This window comes from Pomacea canaliculata, linkage group LG2 (genome assembly GCF_003073045.1).
Source record: "Pomacea canaliculata isolate SZHN2017 linkage group LG2, ASM307304v1, whole genome shotgun sequence".
NCBI lineage: Eukaryota > Metazoa > Mollusca > Gastropoda > Architaenioglossa > Ampullariidae > Pomacea > Pomacea canaliculata.
In genome coordinates, this window is record NC_037591.1 from 10,764,363 (window position 1) to 10,784,471 (window position 20,109).

General features: G+C 42.4%; 1 protein-coding gene across 1 annotated transcript; it reads left to right on the plus strand.

Moving 5' to 3' along the window:
• Positions 1-1,131: 1,131 nt before the first annotated feature.
• LOC112557831 (homeobox protein Hox-B2-like) lies at positions 1,132-18,382 on the plus strand. The gene is made up of 3 exons (XM_025227898.1): positions 1,132-2,602; positions 15,451-15,614; positions 17,015-18,382. Exons 1-3 carry the CDS (start codon positions 2,164-2,166, stop codon positions 17,657-17,659), a joined length of 1,248 nt encoding a protein of 415 aa, XP_025083683.1. The 5' UTR covers positions 1,132-2,163; the 3' UTR covers positions 17,660-18,382.
• Positions 18,383-20,109: the final 1,727 nt, after the last annotated feature.

Consider the following 20,109-nt stretch of genomic DNA (forward strand, 5'->3'; position numbering starts at 1 on the left):
GGTCTGTAGTCCTCAACTAACAACTTCACCAGTCAAATTTAAAACCGATAGGGCAAAGGTGACAGGACCCCACATCATGTCGATACTGGCAAGTTTTTTTTTTCTGTGTTCACCTGGTGAATACCTGGGTCCTCATTCACCTTTGTTTCTCGAGTTTTTGCAGGAGAACTCAACCCAGAACTCGTTTATTATGTCCTGCCCAAAAAGACAGCTGGTTTTTCGGACATTTAGCACAGCTCTCAACCCAGGGAGATAATTAAGCTATTCTCTGCGCTTGTTGTGGACTTGCCCTTCTCTTGAAAGGACAGTGAATAGATGGAGTGAGTCGACAGTGAGCTGTAGACTCACACCTACCTACTACCAGGTGGGCGTCGCGTGTAATGTGGACAGAACTCCTTTAGTTGTGGAAGTTTTAGCTGGAGAAGCCTACATGGCGACAAAGTGATGTTTGTCTTTCGCTTCCCTGCTAATGTCCATGAGATCACTAGTGTCTCAAAAGTCCTCGCACAAATTTTATCTTTAAAAAAAAATAAGAAAATACGCGAAAGGAGCTGTATTCATAAAAATGACAGAAAGATAGGACAGACAGACAGACAGACAGACAGACAGACAGACAGACAGACAGACAGACAGACAGACTGCTGTGCATTTCCATCGATGCATGTCGAAGTGGTTTTAAGATCAGACCTGCATCTGCGACTTAAACGAAATGAAAAAAATAATCTCGATGATTTATGTGTGTTGTTTAGGGGCCGTTAATCCTTATCATTTGTTATTTATAATGTAAATCCTTACCCCTGGATTAGCTTTGTTTCAACTCAGTACCTGTAGCCATAGAAAGCCCCTTGGTAGCCATAGTTGTGAAGCATGCGTAGAACGAAACATTCTAGATGTCAAAAGTTCTACGCCAGTTACAGAGTCCCACAAGATTTATAGCTACGGTTCAACGTGCGCCACCTTTCGACAGCTCTTCGATTCAAAATGTTCTCCATTTGTAAGAAGAAAACATCAATCACGGGATAATTTTGCTGGTCTGGAATGAAATTAATTAATTGGTTGGTCACTTCCTTTATATGTACATCTATTTTTTTAAAAGATAATGTGCGTTTGAATAAACATTTACTTAAATGGGGCTACATAAATACCCACATACACAACAAGTGTCGTTCCAGTGTTTGTTTTCTTAATTATTTTTCTTCATTTTCAACGTTTTTATATGGCTTTGTTGCATCCCACGGGTTAACAGCTCTAATGACGTAGGACAAACAGCTGACAAACCGCGAGGGGCTATTATTAGTAACTGTACATACAGTTATTAGCTCCACAATTATGTGGAAAGGTAAACCAGCGCAACCCTTCACTGAACCGTGTTCCTGGTCCTGTGACAGCCAGGTACACAATAACAAGGTGAAGTCCACACAAACACAAAAAAGTCAACAAATGTATCCACCTGATCTTCCCCCACGCAGGAGAGAAAAGGGCGGTCTCCGTGCAAAAATCTCCCACGGCCCACTCCAATCATAACACATAATGAGTGTTGCATTCAAACCAATCGACGCACGGGATTCGCTACGCGTCGCTGTAAGCCACGCCCTCACAGGGGCGGCTGTCACATGACTGACAGCGCTGGAGGCGTGGTCACCGTGGAGGGACAGGACTGACTGCGAGAGGCGACGAAGAAGCAAACAACCTACTTACGGCTTTTGAAAGCCAGCGCCAGTCAGTGGCTTTCTCTCAACCTAGTAGTTTGTGACAGCACACCTCCCAATGAGACTCGACAGAGGTGGGGTTAGACGGGTATCGATCTGCCATCCTCCGCAGTGAAGTCGAGAAACGAGTGATCGTGGCTGTTCATTTAGTGGCGATGGCGGACTGACGGACTGCATTCTTGCAAAAGCACTTTTCGATCTCTTGGAACAGCGGACCACTCTTGTTGTGTATCGCGAGCCGCTTGACAGTCGACTTTAGTGCCCGCTTGATAAGGAAAGGATTTCAACTCTCTTCCTGAACTGACATTTATGATCCTGCGTGATCCTTTTTACTGATCGCAAAGCACGACGGTAGTGTAGTTTTGAAAGTTTGGGCAGACCGAGTGAGCAGACGTTTGTTTCTATGCCGTATTTTCCTGTCTTGACGAATAATTGTACTCGGACATAACATCAGATGATCTTTAGGAAATCTTTTTCGACTATGGTCAACGTGTCCGCCAATCTTGACGACGCGAGAGTCGTCGTGGATGACAGCGCCTTCGACGATGAAGACACCAACGTCGATGTGCTCACCAACGATGATGACGGCGACAACAACAAGAAGAGAAGAGAGAGGGGAAGTAGTCAGTTCTGCACTAAAAGCTCGATGTACTGCTTCACCACCAACTCGTGCGCCACGGCTTTAGATGACTGCCCAGCATCGCGGTCGTCGCCTTCGCCAGACCAGGACTCCCCCTCCGCCAGCCCCGGGGTGGGGGCCCCCCATTACTCCACACCCGGCAGTCAGTCTATGTCGCCGTCTCCTTGTTTCTCCGAAGAAGGGGTACCTTTGTCGCCGGTGCCATCTCGCACACCTCCAGACAGTCCCAGAAACCACTGCGCTCATCCAACAGGTAAGCAAACATTTTCTTCTGTGTGTTTGTCTGTGTGATGTAACTCTTCCTTTGCCAGTAAAAACAATGAGATATTGTAATGACATCAATGAGCTAATTACCTCTTCTTCATTTACCCCTTCTTCATTATTTGTGAACCTTCAAAGGAAAGCTAGATAAACATTTCTTGTTCATCGTGTGTTTGTCATTATTTGTGTCTGGTTACAACAATCTTAATGCTGTTGCTAAACCTGAGCTGTCTATTTAGAACTAATTCTTGCACCACTTGTAAAAGTTATATACAACAGCCATCGATAAGAGCTGGCGACCTATGTGTCCTCTCAGAATTAAGGGTCACTTGTAACTAGTTGCTGACAAGCACTCGAAGCACCACCAACCATCTCGGTGTTGTTCCTTTAATATTACACGTAAATCTCTAACATACCGACCAGCAAATAATATATTGATGTATCTGACAATGTTACCCTTATGGTGTATTTTTAATTAGTTATAATGTCATTGTATATAATGCCATCCCTGAAGCCTTTGAATTTTTGCAGATTTGTTTATGAAACAAATTCTATTAACTCGTGATAAATACACATGTGCTACTATTTTGTTTACATTCTCTGTAGACAATGGGCTATTTTTTAAATCGGGTATCATCATGCATCTCATACCAGAATAACAAGCACAAGCTTTATATCAAGCACATCCTTTCATACTGGGGTAGCTTCACACAGCTTTGTCATTGTTGATGTTTTTGATGTAGCAATGGTATAGGATGCAGTGACGAAGGTTACACAAACATTATTACTATAGACAGATGAACAGTTTGCACAAGCCTGAAGTGGCAAACTAGAGAACTTGTTGAGACGCCCAGCTGCGCCCAGCATTCAAAACAATATAGAAGAATATGGTGTTATATTCGCAAGCAAACTGCATTATTTATTATTTCTTTTTGTTGATTTTTTTTTTTTTGTTCTGTCTAAAGTGTATGTCCTATTCTTTTTATATGCTCTAATTCGCAGTTAGAGGCTCAGTTCTGATATTGCTTTGACCAGAACATCTCACACTAGTATTAACAATATTGAAACTTAAGTTATAAGAATTGATATCAGGTGTTGTCCGCTTATAAATAACACTGGAAATTGTGGTTTATAGCGATTGCAAAATTGTTTTGCTTGTCTCGAGCGTTTGAACAAATCATTTCTCTCGTATGCCTGTTCTTATGTTACTTTCTTTTACTATACCTTTGCTGGGCAATATTTATTATTTGAATGTCTATTTTCGAGGTTCCTAAATGCGTTTGCTTCTTTCGTAACTTGTGTAACGTTTCTAACATTGCTATCCCTGTCACCAAAATAACAACATATAACTTTTAGTTACTGTGCATAACCAGTGAAAGTCTCTTCCCTTCATGTCCGCCCCCTACCCACCATCGAATCCTCTAAATGTGCTCTAAAATCACATCTCTTCCAAGAACATCTTCAAGCCCTATCTCTCGTGTATTGACTAGTCCACCTGCTTGTTTATCCCTGCAGATTCACATCACTCACTCAATCATTAATTACCTGATTCCTCTTTTCTTGTCCCTTATTACTTGTTAGTATTGTTGTTCCTTCTTCCGTTATTCATATGCTGTTCAGGTCTTGGATTTATCTCGATACTCCTTCTTGAGCATGATAATGCTCTATATAAATCGCTTCTTTGTTATCATTTTTCTTGTTTCTCTTATTGTTTTCTTTTTAACTTCCTTTCTTTCTCTCCTTCTTATCTTCCTTTCTCTACCATCTTTTTAGTTTTGTTTCTCTTTCTTTTTGTGTGTGTTTTGTTTCCTTTGACCTTTACTCGGATTATTTGTTTCTATCCTTTAGTATTATACTTAAGCTTTAGGTATAAAAAGTATAAACTTTAAACTGTGGGGGGAGGGGGAATAATGTTGCTTGTTTCCTGTCATGGTGCCACAATGTTTGGGGTATTTTTCATTCGCTTGAATAGTCTTCTCATTATTTTCAAATTGTATTTCTTGTTCTCTTTGCTATTGATCGCGTTCTTGTTATTTTGTTATTATCGTTCATCTGTAGCCGAATTAATATTTTACTTGACAATAATGTCCATTGAACTACATCACTGTCGGCCTGCCGTTTGCCTGTCTCGTCATCTGTGGCTGTTATCCTCTTTGTCACGCTCAAGCTGTGACAGGCCCGTGCATTTGGCTGTAACAGCACCGCCTCTGGCATGTAAGCAGCATGTAATAGCACCCGCCATCACAATATGTCCTCTTGTCCGGCGTCAGAAGGCGAGCGCCGCGAGTCTACGAGAAACGGGTCAACCGTCAGTGTTCCAGAGCCGGGATCACGCATGCGCGACGCCCGTCCTTTGCGACTGCGCGGTCACCGTCATCGCCTCATTGCATCCTCCAGCCCGCCCCTCGGTGCGATACTGTCAGCGATAGTCATTGATGTGAATGAGAGAAATGGGGCATACACGCTGCATTCAGTGCATGTTTGGAGGCGTGTGGGAGGTGGGGGGTTAATGTTGGACAGATTAGAGAGAGGGAGGAAAAGGGAGGTGGGGTATAGAATCGGTTGGAGGGTGGGGGTGGGGATGGGGAAGGGTAGGTCTAACTGAAAACAGTCATAATTCTCGAGCTACGATCCCATCCCCTTAGGCTTTTCACCAAGAGTCAAACACTTCCCGAAAGTTGCTTCAAGTGCTCGAACTTTCTTTCCCACCGATGTACTTAGTCGCGTGCGCCATCTTTCTTTACCTGGATTTCTTGTTGGGATTCGACTTCGTGTTAGCGCTCTTGTAAAGTTTTATTGTTGGTTGGTCTTCTTGCTGAGTTGTGACTGGCAAAGATTTCTTGGACTATGTTACTTTGGGGAAGCAGATGGCCGAGTGGTAAAAGCGTTGGCCTCTGAAATGAGGGGTGCGGTGGTTCGATACCCGAGTAGCATGTTTCTATAAAGTCTTGTGTGAGGCTCTGGCATCAAGTTTACAGATCATGATAGTGGGCGATGCGTCCTCCCAGAAATGTTTAGGCTTAGGTCCCTCCGATCTCGTTCTTTTTTTTTTTCTTTTTTTTTATTACTACATTGTGAAGTGGGAGTTGAAGTCTCGTTGAGAACTTCAATACTTCTACATCTCCCTCTTCCACGACATGGCAGATAAAACACTAAGATTTTCGCTCCTTGGGTACTCGTGAACCTTTGACTTTCCACTTTTGTTGTATCTTCTGACGTCTGACTCTTGATGTGTAGACATGGTCTCTGCTGTCCTGTTCCTTGCATGGTCCTTCTTTGACGACTACGTTAGTGAGAGTCCTGACCAAAGAATTTTGAAGGGAATGTTATTCCAGATACGAGTCGCGAGGGTATTTCTTGATCTTTGCCCTCAATGTTTGTAAGGACTGGATGTCACAAACGCGAACATGAGCGTGCCGCCTTTTTCTGTCTCTCGTGCGGGGACGAGGTGGAAAAACGTGACGAAAACAAGTCACTCGCTAAAACCCGCACGCGCATCTTTAAGCGAGCAACATCCATACCTACTTTTGTCTGCGTCTTCATCTTCTCGCAGACACACGCACGCTCCAACATACTGTAGGTGTCTGAGAGATGCGCCATTCACATCGCGCGTGGTCGTCTCTTTGTTGGTGTTGTCGTTATTTCTTTGGTTATTTAAAAAAATTGCATTATTATATTAACAAAAAGTTTTCATATTGTAGTGACGGGGCTTATTAACTGTAATGAAATACATCATCGATATCAATCTTGACAAAACGTCTCAAAACAGTACTTCTCCTCTTTGTACCCATCCTCGTGTTTGTCAACATCAGCATGCCGACTACTTCACGTGGTAAACGTGTTGTCGAGCTCCGCAAAGTGCTGTAGAACCGCTGGTACGACTTTAACAAAGCTCTTTGGATCTTTTCCACCAGACAGAGAAATGTTTCCGCTTACAGAGCCTAGTTTTTCTACTCTCTTCATCGCCACCTTGCAGCATCCTCAGCCTGGCTAAAAGATTTTACATGTCTCCATCTAGGAGTGTGATTTGCCTGCAAAACAAGACTGATAATAATTACACAGTTCTGGGGCTACGGTCTTTACTTTGAGACAGTGTATCGAGAGACGACAACGATTCTTATTTCTCATCGAAACATCACAGGTGTATGCTTCTCTTGCTAGAAATCTTCGTAAAAGCAAAAAGTACGAACTTGTCTTAAATATGATGAGTAGCCCATGCAAAGATGTTACCAGTAGTGATAATTCTTTATGATCGTGGCATTTACTGAATGAAACCTGAAATCTGGTATTAAAATGACACGCAAATTACTTGTGCGAGGGTTTGTTAGGAATTAGTGTAACAGATTGTCAATGTGAATGAATTGATAATCTCAACATGTGTTACAAACAATCAAGCCCCTTTGGTCGGAATAATGCATAATGAAGAAATAGTTTACCCAGGACGGACAGCTTGCATGTTTGTCAACTTCTTTTCGCTGATCTCCGTATTAGTTCATCGTGTTATGGAGAAGATGGAGAGTCGGTCTCTCTGACACAATCTTCCCACACTCTCACACACCTTCCAGCACAGTTCACCCTGTATCGTGTTCAAATCTTTAAGATGATGGAGGGTGGTGCATGCAGTAAATCATATTCCCCAGTTCATAAAAACTCTAAGACTTTTTTTTTTTAGTAACTTATAATTTACCGCAGCTTAGCCAGCGAAATTGTTTAGGCTTTCTGAGATAAAAATTTGAAGAATGCAAATTGCCTTTGAGTTCGATTTGTTAATGATCACATACAGCTTGACGAATAATACAGCCTTTCTTTAAAATTAAAAATATCAAAGAATTCTGCGTAAATAATCACCTAGACCCTCAGCTACAATATCTGTTGAAATCCCCCCACCCCTAAAATAAAAAGAGAGAACATACTGTAAATACTTGTTTTGGAATTGTTATTAACATCACAAATATTCAGTAATTTCAAAATCATACTTTCATAATGCCGATGTTTTTTAAAGCTGAATTTTTTGTAAAGGTGGGAAGCGCCTAGGGTGAGTCCGACAGAGATAGATGAGGCGAAGGGTGAATGCATGTGCGCGCGCGTAGGCGTGTATGTTTAGGTAAGTACAATGTCAGTAAGCAGCGAATTTATTTTCGTTACATAGAATTAGATACTTTTCAGCGCACGTGTGATCGCGAACAGGAATGATTTGATTTGCACCCAGCTTTTCTTCGAACTAGCTGCTTTTTCTTGGTGCAGAAAATTCAGTTGACACATCTTTTTTTTTTATCCATTTTGTAATTTTAAAAATCGCAATTAAATGTAAGAATATCTATCACATTAAAAAATACTTTGATAGAAGGAAATTTAACCCCTGCTTCCTCACAATTTTATTAACTGAAGCAGTAGTTTCGAGAAACAAAAATGTTTCCATTTTTAGCTATCGCCATGACAAATCAAGCGGATATTAATTTTAAGTGAGTGGTTTCTACTCTACCTTCACTCAAACAGATGACGAGGCGAAGATTGAGTACAACGAACCTTAAGGCGTTTTTAAATTTACCAAATGAATATTAAAAATGTTTTTAATCAAAGTAGTATTTTAAAAGAAAGCCATAGCTATGCGAGCTGTCTTACTGTTTGTGCTTATGAATATAAATAGTAATATGAAGAGTCTTGTGCACACTTTTGAGCTGTAATGAGTTCACAATATGTGATTGTGTAAATGTGTCACATAAAGATAGGAGAAGTTTATAAAAGTAGTCGCTTTCAATTTTGGGGTAAACTGGTCCTTTATTATTATCATTACTTTAGTTGAAATTTTCCTGTCTTTCTCCTAGATAGGATTTAAGAATAATTCGCATACGCTTGTAATGCATTGCAAGAGGAAACAGAAAATGCTCGTCTTGTGTGTTTGCGTTTTCTGTGATCACAGCTGTTATTGTGAAGTGTACTACCATCTGGGTGAGTTTTAAGGGGTATACTCCTCCTAGCTATCTCATTGTTTTCGGTCGACTAATATGTCTCAACAACTGATACTGTCTCACTGCACACAGACGAAAGTTTGTTTGTGAAAACCTGTATGGCATTGTTTGTAGAGTGGCGATGTAATTGTGCTGTAGTTGTTTTAGAGAACTCAGTAGAAATAAGTTCGACTTAATACAAAGTCATTTCTAACAAGGAAGACTCGGGCAGTTTACAAACATAGTGGAGTTTTATTATTATGATACAGGTATTACACATTACCTGGTACTATAATTTTTGTAAAAGAATATATACTTACCAGCACTTACCCAATCATCAGGCAACATCACTGTGCTGTGTACATCACAATATCTATTATATATACCAAACAGTTCGAGGATGTAAAACAAAGAGCAATGCCGTACTTCAGAAAAGTGAGGTCACTATAGATCGAACGGCGAAGACATATTTCGGATAATACAGAAAACAGATGTTGATGAGACCAGGAGAATACTGACCGGTGACATACTAAACAACATGAGGTGATCATCACTGGAGTTCATTCGCGACTACTTATGATCGCGGCTGTGTGTGGGTGGGTTTGGGGATCAGTGAAGAGACTACAGTAATCTAGTAAACATCGCTCAATAAATCCAATCAGTTCTCCATTTGTAAAAATTCATAAATCCAGTAACCCCATCTGCCCTACCCCTAAAAAAATTCTAAAAAAAAAAGAGCAATATAATGCAGCAGTGCAAATAAATGCAAGATTACTACTTAACTCGAAATTCTTTCCTAATACAAAAATAAAATAAAAGAGAGTTCGTTCTCTTTTGAAGATAAAGGGATATGCTTATATTTTATTAAAGAATAAATGGTATTTATATCATGTGTGTGTAACATATGTTATTTTTTTTTAATCTATTCCATTTTCCGAAATGGCAGCAAATCGGCAAAAATATTCCAATTCCTGTCACACTACTGACTATACATTGAGAGCTTTGCACCTTAATCTATAAAATAGAGAATACTTTCATCTTTTTAAAAAAAAAATAAAGTCATAGAAATATAAGAGGAATTTGAGACTGATCGCTGCTGAGAGCTCTTTACAAACTGTTCAAACTGTAATGTTTAAAATACGCGACCTTTGTAGAAAACTAATTCTAACTTTTCGCAAAACTTTTTTACTACTTGGTCGTTGTGGGAGGATGTTGCAATCAAGACTGGTCTGAAATCCGCCAGCGTTTTCCCCGACCACAAAGTCTGACCACACACTGTTGGTAGTCGTTCGTGGAATTTCAGGATGTCATCCATCAGGTGTTAGTATCGGTTTGTTGCTCATCATATCTCAGCATATCACTGATCAGATACTTATCTTTGTATCTCTACATCTGCTTCACTCATTCACTCTGAAAGTTTGTTGTTGAACAACCATTAAACCAGCTGCAGAAAACCTTCCTGTATAATACAATCGAGCAAAAAAAAAAAGGGGGTATTTGTCTGATCAGAGGAGCTAATGGGTGCAATTCTAATATCGCTCGAGAATATCTATTAGCCTCCATCAATAACTTGACCTTGCTATACAAAACACTTTTCACAAATAAATAAAAATGTCTTATCAATATTTACAAGACATGAATTCAGTAGGTCTGTACTACTGATGGACTTGACAGAGCTGAAAGTCTCGTAAATTATAAAAGTGTCTTTTCTCTATTCCTTGATTCGTCCCATTCTAACGAGAGTGGTTCAATGGGACAAATCAAGGAATAAAGAAAAAGAACGAATGAGATAAAAGGTAGTCACAGGTACAAAAGTGAGAGGGGATTCCAGCTTCAAAGTACACTTTACACATGTTTAAAGCCGTGAAGACAAACATAAAATCGCTAAGACCGACCTCGAGGTAACTCAGCGCGGACATTAACGAGAAGGGAAGCAACTCGACTCGTCGTAAACCCAAAGGTGAAAAGAACTGATCGTCGGCATGCTTTGAAGATGAACCTCCCTGGCCGATCAACAAGGCCGCGTCAAAACTGCCACATAATCGAGGCCTTCCCCAGGATGCAAAGCAAAGACCAAGTACCCTCGATGAATCCTCGCCAAAACCACGTGGCTTTCATGAGTTGTTTGCCCAACTATCATGATTGGAGTTAAGGACCCGGATCTTCCATAAAGCTCCTCTAGGGTTCGCAATTTTATTTCTTTTCGCTGTGCACCGGTCGCGACACAGGACGAATCAGCCTCGTTCCAATTCTTCCACGTCTGCCACAGTCCATGCTAAAAGATTTGTTTAAATCAAGGAAGTTGCTCTGTTCATTATCAGGAAATATAAAATTTTATTTTGTAATACTAATCCTGTTTACCCTGTGGCTGACCTTCCTACATCTGTTATTAGTTTCTGGGGATTAATATTTACCCACAAGTCTGCATGGGGCGTTAGGTCTGGATCATCATTTAAACCTTCCTTCCGTCTTCTATTTTGCTCTTTTTCGAAAAAAACCCTACTCTTATATAGTCGTTCCCATGGACAGATGTAAACTTAACTGAAGGTAGAGAACCAAAAGTATGAACACAAGCAAGGGGAAAATCTTAAGAGTTCGGCTTTTGTTTTTCTTTTCATTCGCATCACCCCTACACACATCGTAACTGTGTACTCACTGTCACACTTCGGTGGTGGTGGTTGGGAGGAAGGTGGGTACCTCGGCTGATGATTTTTATCACATTTTTTTTGTCATTATTTCCTTTCATTTGTTGGGCCACCTTTCTGTCACATGTGCGTAGTACAAAAGTAAGTTGAATAAATACAAGAATCAGGCTTTCTAGCCCAAGAAGCTAGAAAGGAAAGAGAGAGAGAGAGAAATGCCTGGATTGCATTGGCATTCTTTTTTCATCCATATCAAGGAAAACGATTAATGAGTGCACACACACACACACGTGATCACGTGACTCAAACAAATGTTGCAGTAACCACCACGCTATGGGGTCCCTGTATGATATCTCGGCAATCTCTAGTGTTGTCCCAGTTGTTGTGTCTCAGGTAACTGTCTGCCCCCATTACCTGCATGCTGTTCAGTACAGCGTCCCCCCAGGACATGTTTTTATTTTTCAAGGAAATAATTGAAAGAAAGGTTTTGCGGAGTGTCAAAGCTGGTGATGTCATGCTTGCGAAGGTGTCTGAAATCCTTCCTTTCATTGGGACGTTTAGGAAGAGGGGAGGGAGCGAGTCGAACAACTCAGCCTCCCAACTACCATCGTTGTGGTGACAGAGATTGGAAAACCTCACGCCCTCGGTAATGGGGTTGGAGTCTGCCACTTGGCTAGAAGTCTCACAGGTGCGCTGTTCAAACCCAGCATGGCGCCACAGTCGAGGTTTCCATTAGTCGTCACAGCTGACTAGCGACCATCACAAGTAAACAAACAGGTTTCGAAGATGCATGTAGTTAGTAAAATTCACGCGCAAAAACACCACACAGACATACACAAGGGAATAAATATGTCATAGCATTAGAATATGTATTATATGTTACATGGATGCTATCTGGTGAATTGGGTGAAAGGTAACTGGTAACCCTGGCATGCGCTGACATACCTGTAGGTAACAGGTATCCTAACTAGCTGATAAATACCACACTCTCCTACGCAGAGGCGGTCGCGCGCTCCACGCGCCTTGGGGTCATGTTTCCCTCCTGCTCACCTCGGGCCAGTTTGCGGTGCCTCCTAATGGTCCCTGATGCCTTTACGATGTGCCGAAACCCCTTCACGGGCCACGGTGCCCGTGTGAGGTCTGCATCAAGGGTATTCGCCCCTCACCCGGCCACAAAGCTTCTTTCATGTTTCCAACCTCAGCCACAGGGAGGGTCAGCTCGCAAGGTGTACGATGGATGGCTGGCCGAAAGGTGAGAAGATGGACCAGCGCAACAAGGGTAGGTTTCAGCGCTGTAAATGTTTTACAGCCATCTCGACCGTCTTGCCGCAGCGCGCGGCGCCAGCCACCGAAGTCCAGGCGCAAGGAGATCAAAGGACACAGGGGAGGGCATCCAGACAGCCTGATGGTAGTTTGCGCTGACAAAAGTCCTGACAAAAGCCGTTCACTCTCGCACAACCCGCGACGGGACGAGAATTAGCAACATCCGGGACGTAAAAGTCACTGTCCATTATTACGTCGCGGAGTAGCGGGATGAAAGGACGCGGGGTGTGGGTATCATCGCATTGTTCTGAGATACCCGAGCCAAGGTCCTGCCCCGTGGACCACTGCGGGTGTTTGTAGCTGTCTGTCGGTAGCACAAAACCTTCTCTTACCTGCAAACCAATGACAGATGGCGCCACTGTCTCGCGGCAGGTGAAACAGTTACAACGGTCGGCGAGTCTGTCATCTCGTTCACTCGGCGCTACTGTCTCCAGGACTCGGCTATTGCTAGGCAGCAGAGCACGGCAAATGTATGCATGCGCGCGTGCAAATCCACTGACCATGGCTATCGACATATATTTATTTACGAGGATGTAAGCAAATCTGTGAGGGAGGATATGCTGAACGGCGAGGCAGTCACAGATGGTTTAAAATATTTTAGAATTATTTGTGACCCATCACCACAGAATGTAAATCTGAGATTTTGAAAATTACTTATTTACATGTTGACCTTTCCTTGATACAGAAGTTGTTTTTCTAGTCCCTCTGTCTGTCACATACACACGACAACGACAGAGAGAGACAGAGAAATAGCAACTGACAAAGACAATTCTTTACTAAAGGTGTAAGAATAGACAGTACAAAATAATTCCCTGTTTTCAACATTACAAAGAGAATCATAATTCATCCTGTGTTTGCCATTGTGCTCGAGGGCACTCAGGGCAGTAAACAGCGCTGACAAAATGGCTTCCCGCCCTCAAGTAATTAGCTACACCAAGTTCAATGCGACTGTTGAAGCATTAAACATAATTACGCGGCCATTTCACTTCCAAGATGGCGACCAGACGTTATGATAACGACATTACATCCTCATCGACATTTTGCATCGCTTGGCTGGGTTGTCACCAGCTGCAAATTTCTTTTTTTTTTTCTTTTACAAATAACTGCTGGCTTCCTTTATATGTTTTTTTTTTTCTCTCCCCCTACTTCTCTCCCTGTCTCTCATTCTCGCCGTGGCCAGACCCCGAAAGAGATTTGCTAACATCCAAACTGCTATTGGCTGTGGCCCCTGCTGGGTTATGGCGCAGCCTCGTGGCTTTGATAAGAAATTCCGGTTGGCTTTAGCATCCGTACTCGGGGAGCGTTACGAAGATCGCGGTCTCGCACATTCGACCTGGAAAATATCGCAAATCCTGGCCATTGTTTTTCTATATCCTCGCTTTTGTTTCTCTCGCGCCGACTGATCTACCCAGGCGATAATTTTACGAGCCTCTGCATCATAAAACTCCAATATATTTCGCAGTCCTCCTTACGCGAGAGAACAAGAAAGCCATTCCCGGCGGCTTGCCGAAAGCCTTTTCTACGGTTTATGCGCGGAGCATGCGCAGCTGGGATCACGTGACCTTTGGACGTTAAGCCCCTGCTTTGAATCCGAACTTGCAATTGAATCATGACTTAATATTTATTTCAAATTGCTTCTTATGTACATTTCTGCTGGTGTGTGTGTGGAGCAAGGCATTTCGAGGGAGTGGCCACTTGAAAGTGATGCATTCATGCGTGAATATAAAAAAAGTTGCCAAATGTTAAAGATGATGGCGAGAGGCCTGGATCCATCTTGCTGCAAACTCTTCATGCATGGATGCATCTGGTCATCTATACACCCACCCATTTATTCATTCATCCATTTATTGAGCTACAAAGACAAAAGCATTCAGGCATGGCCTGTGGTCTTCAAAAACAAGTTGATAATATTATTGCTATTTTCATCATCATCTTATTATCATCAGCAGCAGTAGTAGTATGTAAAGCGACACTAGGTTCTTCCGTCGTGAGAATATCGATATCATCCCATGGTATTTAGTTTATCACATAATAATAATAATAATAATAATAATAATAATAATAATAATAATAATAATAATAATAATAATAATAATACGGGGAAACATTACCGTACAAAGTTGAAAACACCGGATATGGAAAACTTTTCGAAAATAATTTTGTCCTCTTCCAAAAAGTCGGGAAAAGTGATCACGAAAACTTGCACAGCAACGAAAGTAAAAAAATAATAATAAATAATAATAGCATAAGGCTTTTTTAAAGGTTGTCTTTTCCAAAAACAACATTATGATCTCAAGCAGAAGCAAGTTATATTCACTTGAGCTGCTTTTCATATCACTGTCCTCCTCAGACACCCTCGCCCGCTGGAGAGTCGGTAATCGCTTAACGTCTCCACCTACAAACTCTTTTCAAAAGAGAAAGAAAAAAAAAAAAAAAGAAAAGTCTTGTGTCCTCCACTCTGTCGGCACGAAGGGTAGCTAACTATGCGTGCTGTGCACGTTCGGTGGTACCGCCCACAGCAGACGGATGACTGGTTATTCTAAATCAGTTCTTCTCAATTAGCATATTTTTTAAAATTTGCGAGTTCGATGGGGAGGAGCTCTGTCATCTGCTGCGTCTGTCTAATGGCCAGAGATTAGGTAAACGATTTTATTTGCGCGAGTGAGAGATCACAGAAAGCTAATAAACTCAAGGAAAATCTTTAGAGGCAGGTATAGAGAAGTTTTAATCATCAGGAGAGAGAGGGGAGGATGGGGAGGAAAGAAACAGAAGAAAAAAAAAAGGAAAGATTTTAGAAAGGACCGCGTGCACACACCCACACCCACACCCACACTCACCTGCACACCCACACCCACACACCTTTTCTGTCTGAGTTACACATCCACAATAATTTTGCTAAGACTTTCAATTTGTTGACGTGTTTACAGATGCACGTGCTGAGAACTGTGGCGGCGTCAGACGCTATCGCACGGCCTTCAGCAAGGAGCAGATCGCGTGCCTGGAGAAGGAGTTCGCCAAGGAGAACTACATTTCACGCCCCAAGCGCTGTGAGCTGGCCGCCGCCATGAACCTACCCGAGAGTACCATCAAGGTCTGGGTCCTCCTTGTTAACGTCTGCATCCCCACTCCCAAAGATACTGCTCCCTCCCCCCGCAAAAAAAAAAAAAAAAAAGAAAAATCCCAAGGATGTAGTAGGAGGGACCTCTTCCCCGAGCCTGATACCTGTGCCATGTGTGTGTGTGTGAGTGAGAGAGAAAGCGTGCAAAGGGTTGGTGTGGTGGGGCAGAAGGATGAGTAGATTGTCCCCTCTACAGTCTGATGATCGCTGTCTTGTTTCTCCAGTAATAACAGGATATTACTCGCAGTCTCTCTCCTTCACTAGCACGAGTAGTCTATTTTGAAAAAAAAGCTATTACCTAACACCCCCGCACTCTTTTTTGTGGAGGAGGTAGGGGTAAGGTGTTAGAGAACTCACTTTTCTCGGGACCTGCTCTTTTTGCGAAATCGGTGACCATATCCTTTATCGTTTCACTCTCGCTGCTTTACCTTTCTCCAGCTTTTATGGGGTCAGGTACTCATTCTCTATCTCTGAATTGACTGGAGAAAGCTGGTGCGCCTCACGGGTATCGCACCAGCGCGCCTCCGGTCGAACATCGACCAAAAAAATAAATAAATAAACCGGCTTACTTCGAATCAAGTGTCCTTTAACGTCAAACATTCACAACAGGTGAAGCACACCTCGGATTTATATATACATAAAACCTCGGACGAGCATCAGAGCAGTGTGAATGGAAGCACGCACAAGTCCATGATAAATTTTTGTTCATACGACAGCAGAACACGATGTGTCAGTTAGAAGCCATTACTAACTGCAAATGAACAGGAGATGGAGGAAGGCCCTCGTTGTTGGCCGACACGTCAACGGGGGCCGTAGAATAATGCCACACGAACAAAGATGGAGTTGCCAATGAACTGTCATAACGGCAGAAAAGCCAGTGAACGTTGTGAGCGGAGCGTTCATTGTTTGAGTGAGGGCCTGAAACGGCGAAGAACCGTCGTTCAAGCGTGAGCGACACTACAGCTATCAAGCCGTTTTTTTTAAAGTGGCCTCAGAAATGATCCGTTGATAAATAGTAATAAGTAGGGCTCAGGGAGGGGGAAGGGATGCCTGGTAGCGCAGTGGTTAAAAATCAACAACTCACTCGTCAAGGGTTTATTGAGATCTTGTTTCAGGTCGCATTAACTTTTATCTAGATGTGACAACTGGTCACGGGGCTCTTCGGGAACTGAACACTCATCTTTCCCACCTTCCTCCAATAGTACTCTAACCTTACCTGACTTTGCATAGTAAGCAGATAGGGTTTTGCGGACACCTGAGATTTCTTTAAAATATATATTTTGTATGATTGTTTTTATTTTTAGCACCATAAGCTAATAGCTAATACAGTTTTGTTTAGTTTTATTTTACATTTCCTTTTGACTTGATTACAGGTGTGGTTCCAGAACAGGCGTATGAAGGACAAGCGACAGAGGATGGCACTGACGTGGCCCTACGGCATTCCCCCCGACCCTCACCTGTACGCCTACATCGCAGCCGCCGCGGCCTCTACTTTCCCCTACACCTTTCCCGCGCATGCGCCGGCACAGACTTCCGCCTTGCATCCCGCATCACGAGGTCCGCCAGGCCTGCCACACTTCCAGGCTCTTCCCTCGCTGCCAGCGCGCGCCGAGCTGCTGTCGTCCAGGTCGGACATGCTGACGCAACGAGCTGACATGCTGACGTCACGCGCCGAGATGCTGACGTCGCGACCGGAGTTTGTGACGTCACGGCCGGATCTGATGGCCGTCCGGCACGAGCTGATGGCGCCCGCCTTGACTTCCGCCACCTTTCACAAACCTTCCTCCATGCTGGACGCGCACCCGGGGCTGGCGCCACCCGGGATAGCCGGGTATCCTTATCTGGGACTACATCCCATGTCCGTCGCGGCCTTTCAAGAGCATTCCTTCGGTTCCCTGGCGGGAAAAATGTGTTTGTGGCCAGCCCTACCCGGGATGCACACACTTGCGGCGCTGCACAGCCCTGCACCCTCGACCTCCTCGTCACTTCCGACTAAATCGGAAGTAAAACTTTCTTGACTAACGACCTGAAAAAGTCACTTCAGAATCAAAGATCTGAAATAAAAACTAGGTCAAGCGATGATAGATGAAAGGTGACGATGCTAGTCGCATTACAAACTTCGATATTACAATGGCCGTGGTGGTGACATCACGAGGAGCGGGTACTACAAGATAATAAATCTTCGGTGTTCACGAATCCTGTCCCTCTCGTCCTCTATGATACCCCAGACCAACAAACCACTCCGGAAAGACCGAAAGCATTCTGGCATTGAAGCACATTGCAAGCTTTGAAGGATGTCACGTGATGTCACGAGCGGACTGTGTATGTAATACCACAGACAGAGATTAGACATGGCGAGCTCATGTGAACAGATGTAGAAGTAAGCACTTGTATTTCAAAGTAAGTACTTAGTTAAGTAGGTGCTTGTGGTTGGTGGTGATATACAGGGTCATTTCTAATTTAACATGCCTAAGTTTATTTTGTTTGTTGTTTGTTTGTTTGTTTGTTTGTTTGTTTGTTTGTTTGTTTGTTTGTTCTTTAGAGAGTCCAGAGATTTTTCCGAACTTAATTTAAGAACAAGGGTAAGATCGAAGTTATGAGGCTAATGGTTACTGCAGCTGTTGCTTGGAATGGATGTCAGAAAAGAATTTAGAAATAAAATTTTACTTGGAAAGTGTTTTTAGTTGCTGGTTTTCAAAGAAAGTGTATGAACTAGCTTGCGCGCGCGCGCGTGTGTGTGTGTATGTGAACATTTTTACTATCACAAACACTGAAATATCATGGATGTTATATTTTTTTCTCCACCTTAAAGTAGCATTAAAAGTATAAAACATTATATAAAAGATTAAACAATAAGAACAACAAACCATTACTAGTAACTCGTCCATCAAGTTCATTTGTTTGAATTAGTAGGTAAGGAAGAGAACGCAAAGAGCTTTATTAACGGCCTTTGCTTGCCATCACGGACATCAGTCGGGAGGAGTTTGAACTTTACACATTCTAGTCACGTGTCAAAAAATGGATCAACCCACGCTTTAAGAGCTGCTTCGCTGCTTGTGAGGTCTTTTGCTGGTGGGAAAGACAAAATTGTTTATGTGCTGGAAGTAGACATGGAAAAATTTTCATAGATGGCGCAAACACAATTTAACCCATAATAAATTTTAAAAAAAAACACGAAAAACTAGTCAATTCGCTTATGTCGACTATAATCTCTCTTAGGTAAGAATCAGGATGGCGCTAGTGAGAATAAAGGGATTGGTGTTGGACATCAAAGCAACATCTAAAGCAGCAGGTCTTGTAAGCAGGTGTCTAGTTCAGAGAAAAATGTGAACCTTCCCAAGACGAGATCTGAACCTCGAAGGGCCTATACTTATTTTGTCATTTGTTTTATTTATTTATTATTTATTTAGTTGTTGTTTTTGGGGGGAAGGGGGTGGGGCATCATTTGCTTCTGTGCTGGACTGTTGTTCCATGCCTGCGCCAGGTTGATGTCTTTGTCCACTAACGGTCTCTGCAGCCTATTCTTTAGCTGTCACATCCTGCCTGACACCTTTCGATTTACATGACGAATAGTCTCCGCTGATAATTTGTCTTCACTCTGGCCATTATCTGACCTAAGAATAGTTTTTTTCTGTACATTATACTTTGGATTTCTGCGTCTCAGCCATGTCGTATGAAGTCTGATGTTTAGTATGTTTGTGCAATTCTATATCTTGCTCAGTACATATTTCTAATCATGTCATAGTCTTGAGTGGTTCCTTAGTACCAGGACACTGCTGTACACTCAGCTATGTTCTTCTAAACCTTCCTTACAATTTAAATTTCAAACAAAATTTTTCTGACAAACCTTGATAGTGAAAGACTCGATATTCGCTCCTTGTGTTAATGTGTTTATGATTATTAAATATTTGTTGATATATTTTGGTCTATGTGTGCCATGTCTGAATATGTGTGTTTTACTTGGCTTTTAAAATTTTTTCAACTCATTGAGTTATTATTATTGTTTTTGTTGTTGATAGATTTTTGTGTGGGGGAGGGAGATAGTGGGGGAGATAACCTGTGTCCACAAAGTCTCAGAGATAAGCCTCAAATTTCTAAGATCACAAACATGTTAGGATCATGCTTTTTTTTTTTTTAAACATACAAAAGGGGTTCTGAAAAGGGTGGGCGGTGACTGAACAAAAGCTAATAAGGAAAGTTAGGATTGCAGCAAAATTCGGGGTTAAATGTGAAATTTCCATAATACTATCTCGTCTCCATATTACTCCGCTCGTTCGAACTTTTCGATGTACTCAGCGGTAACCCATCGTCAAATATTACAGGTACTGTCCGACTGGAGGGTAGAGACACGAAGGAATGTTTTATGCTTCTGTTTATGAGTCACCGACAAAAGGGGGAAGTTACTGAAGGGTATCAGTGTTTGGGGAGCATTAAACTCTATTGACGCAGGCCCGGCGATGATCACCTT

Coding starts and splice junctions, on each gene's coding strand:
- LOC112557831 (XM_025227898.1), top strand. CDS start 2,164: ATGATCTTTAGGAAATCTTTTTCGACTATGGTCAACGTGTCCGCCAAT. Junction 2,603..15,450: donor CCACTGCGCTCATCCAACAG/GTAAGCAAACAT, acceptor ACGTGTTTACAG/ATGCACGTGCTGAGAACTGT. Junction 15,615..17,014: donor TACCCGAGAGTACCATCAAG/GTCTGGGTCCTC, acceptor ACTTGATTACAG/GTGTGGTTCCAGAACAGGCG.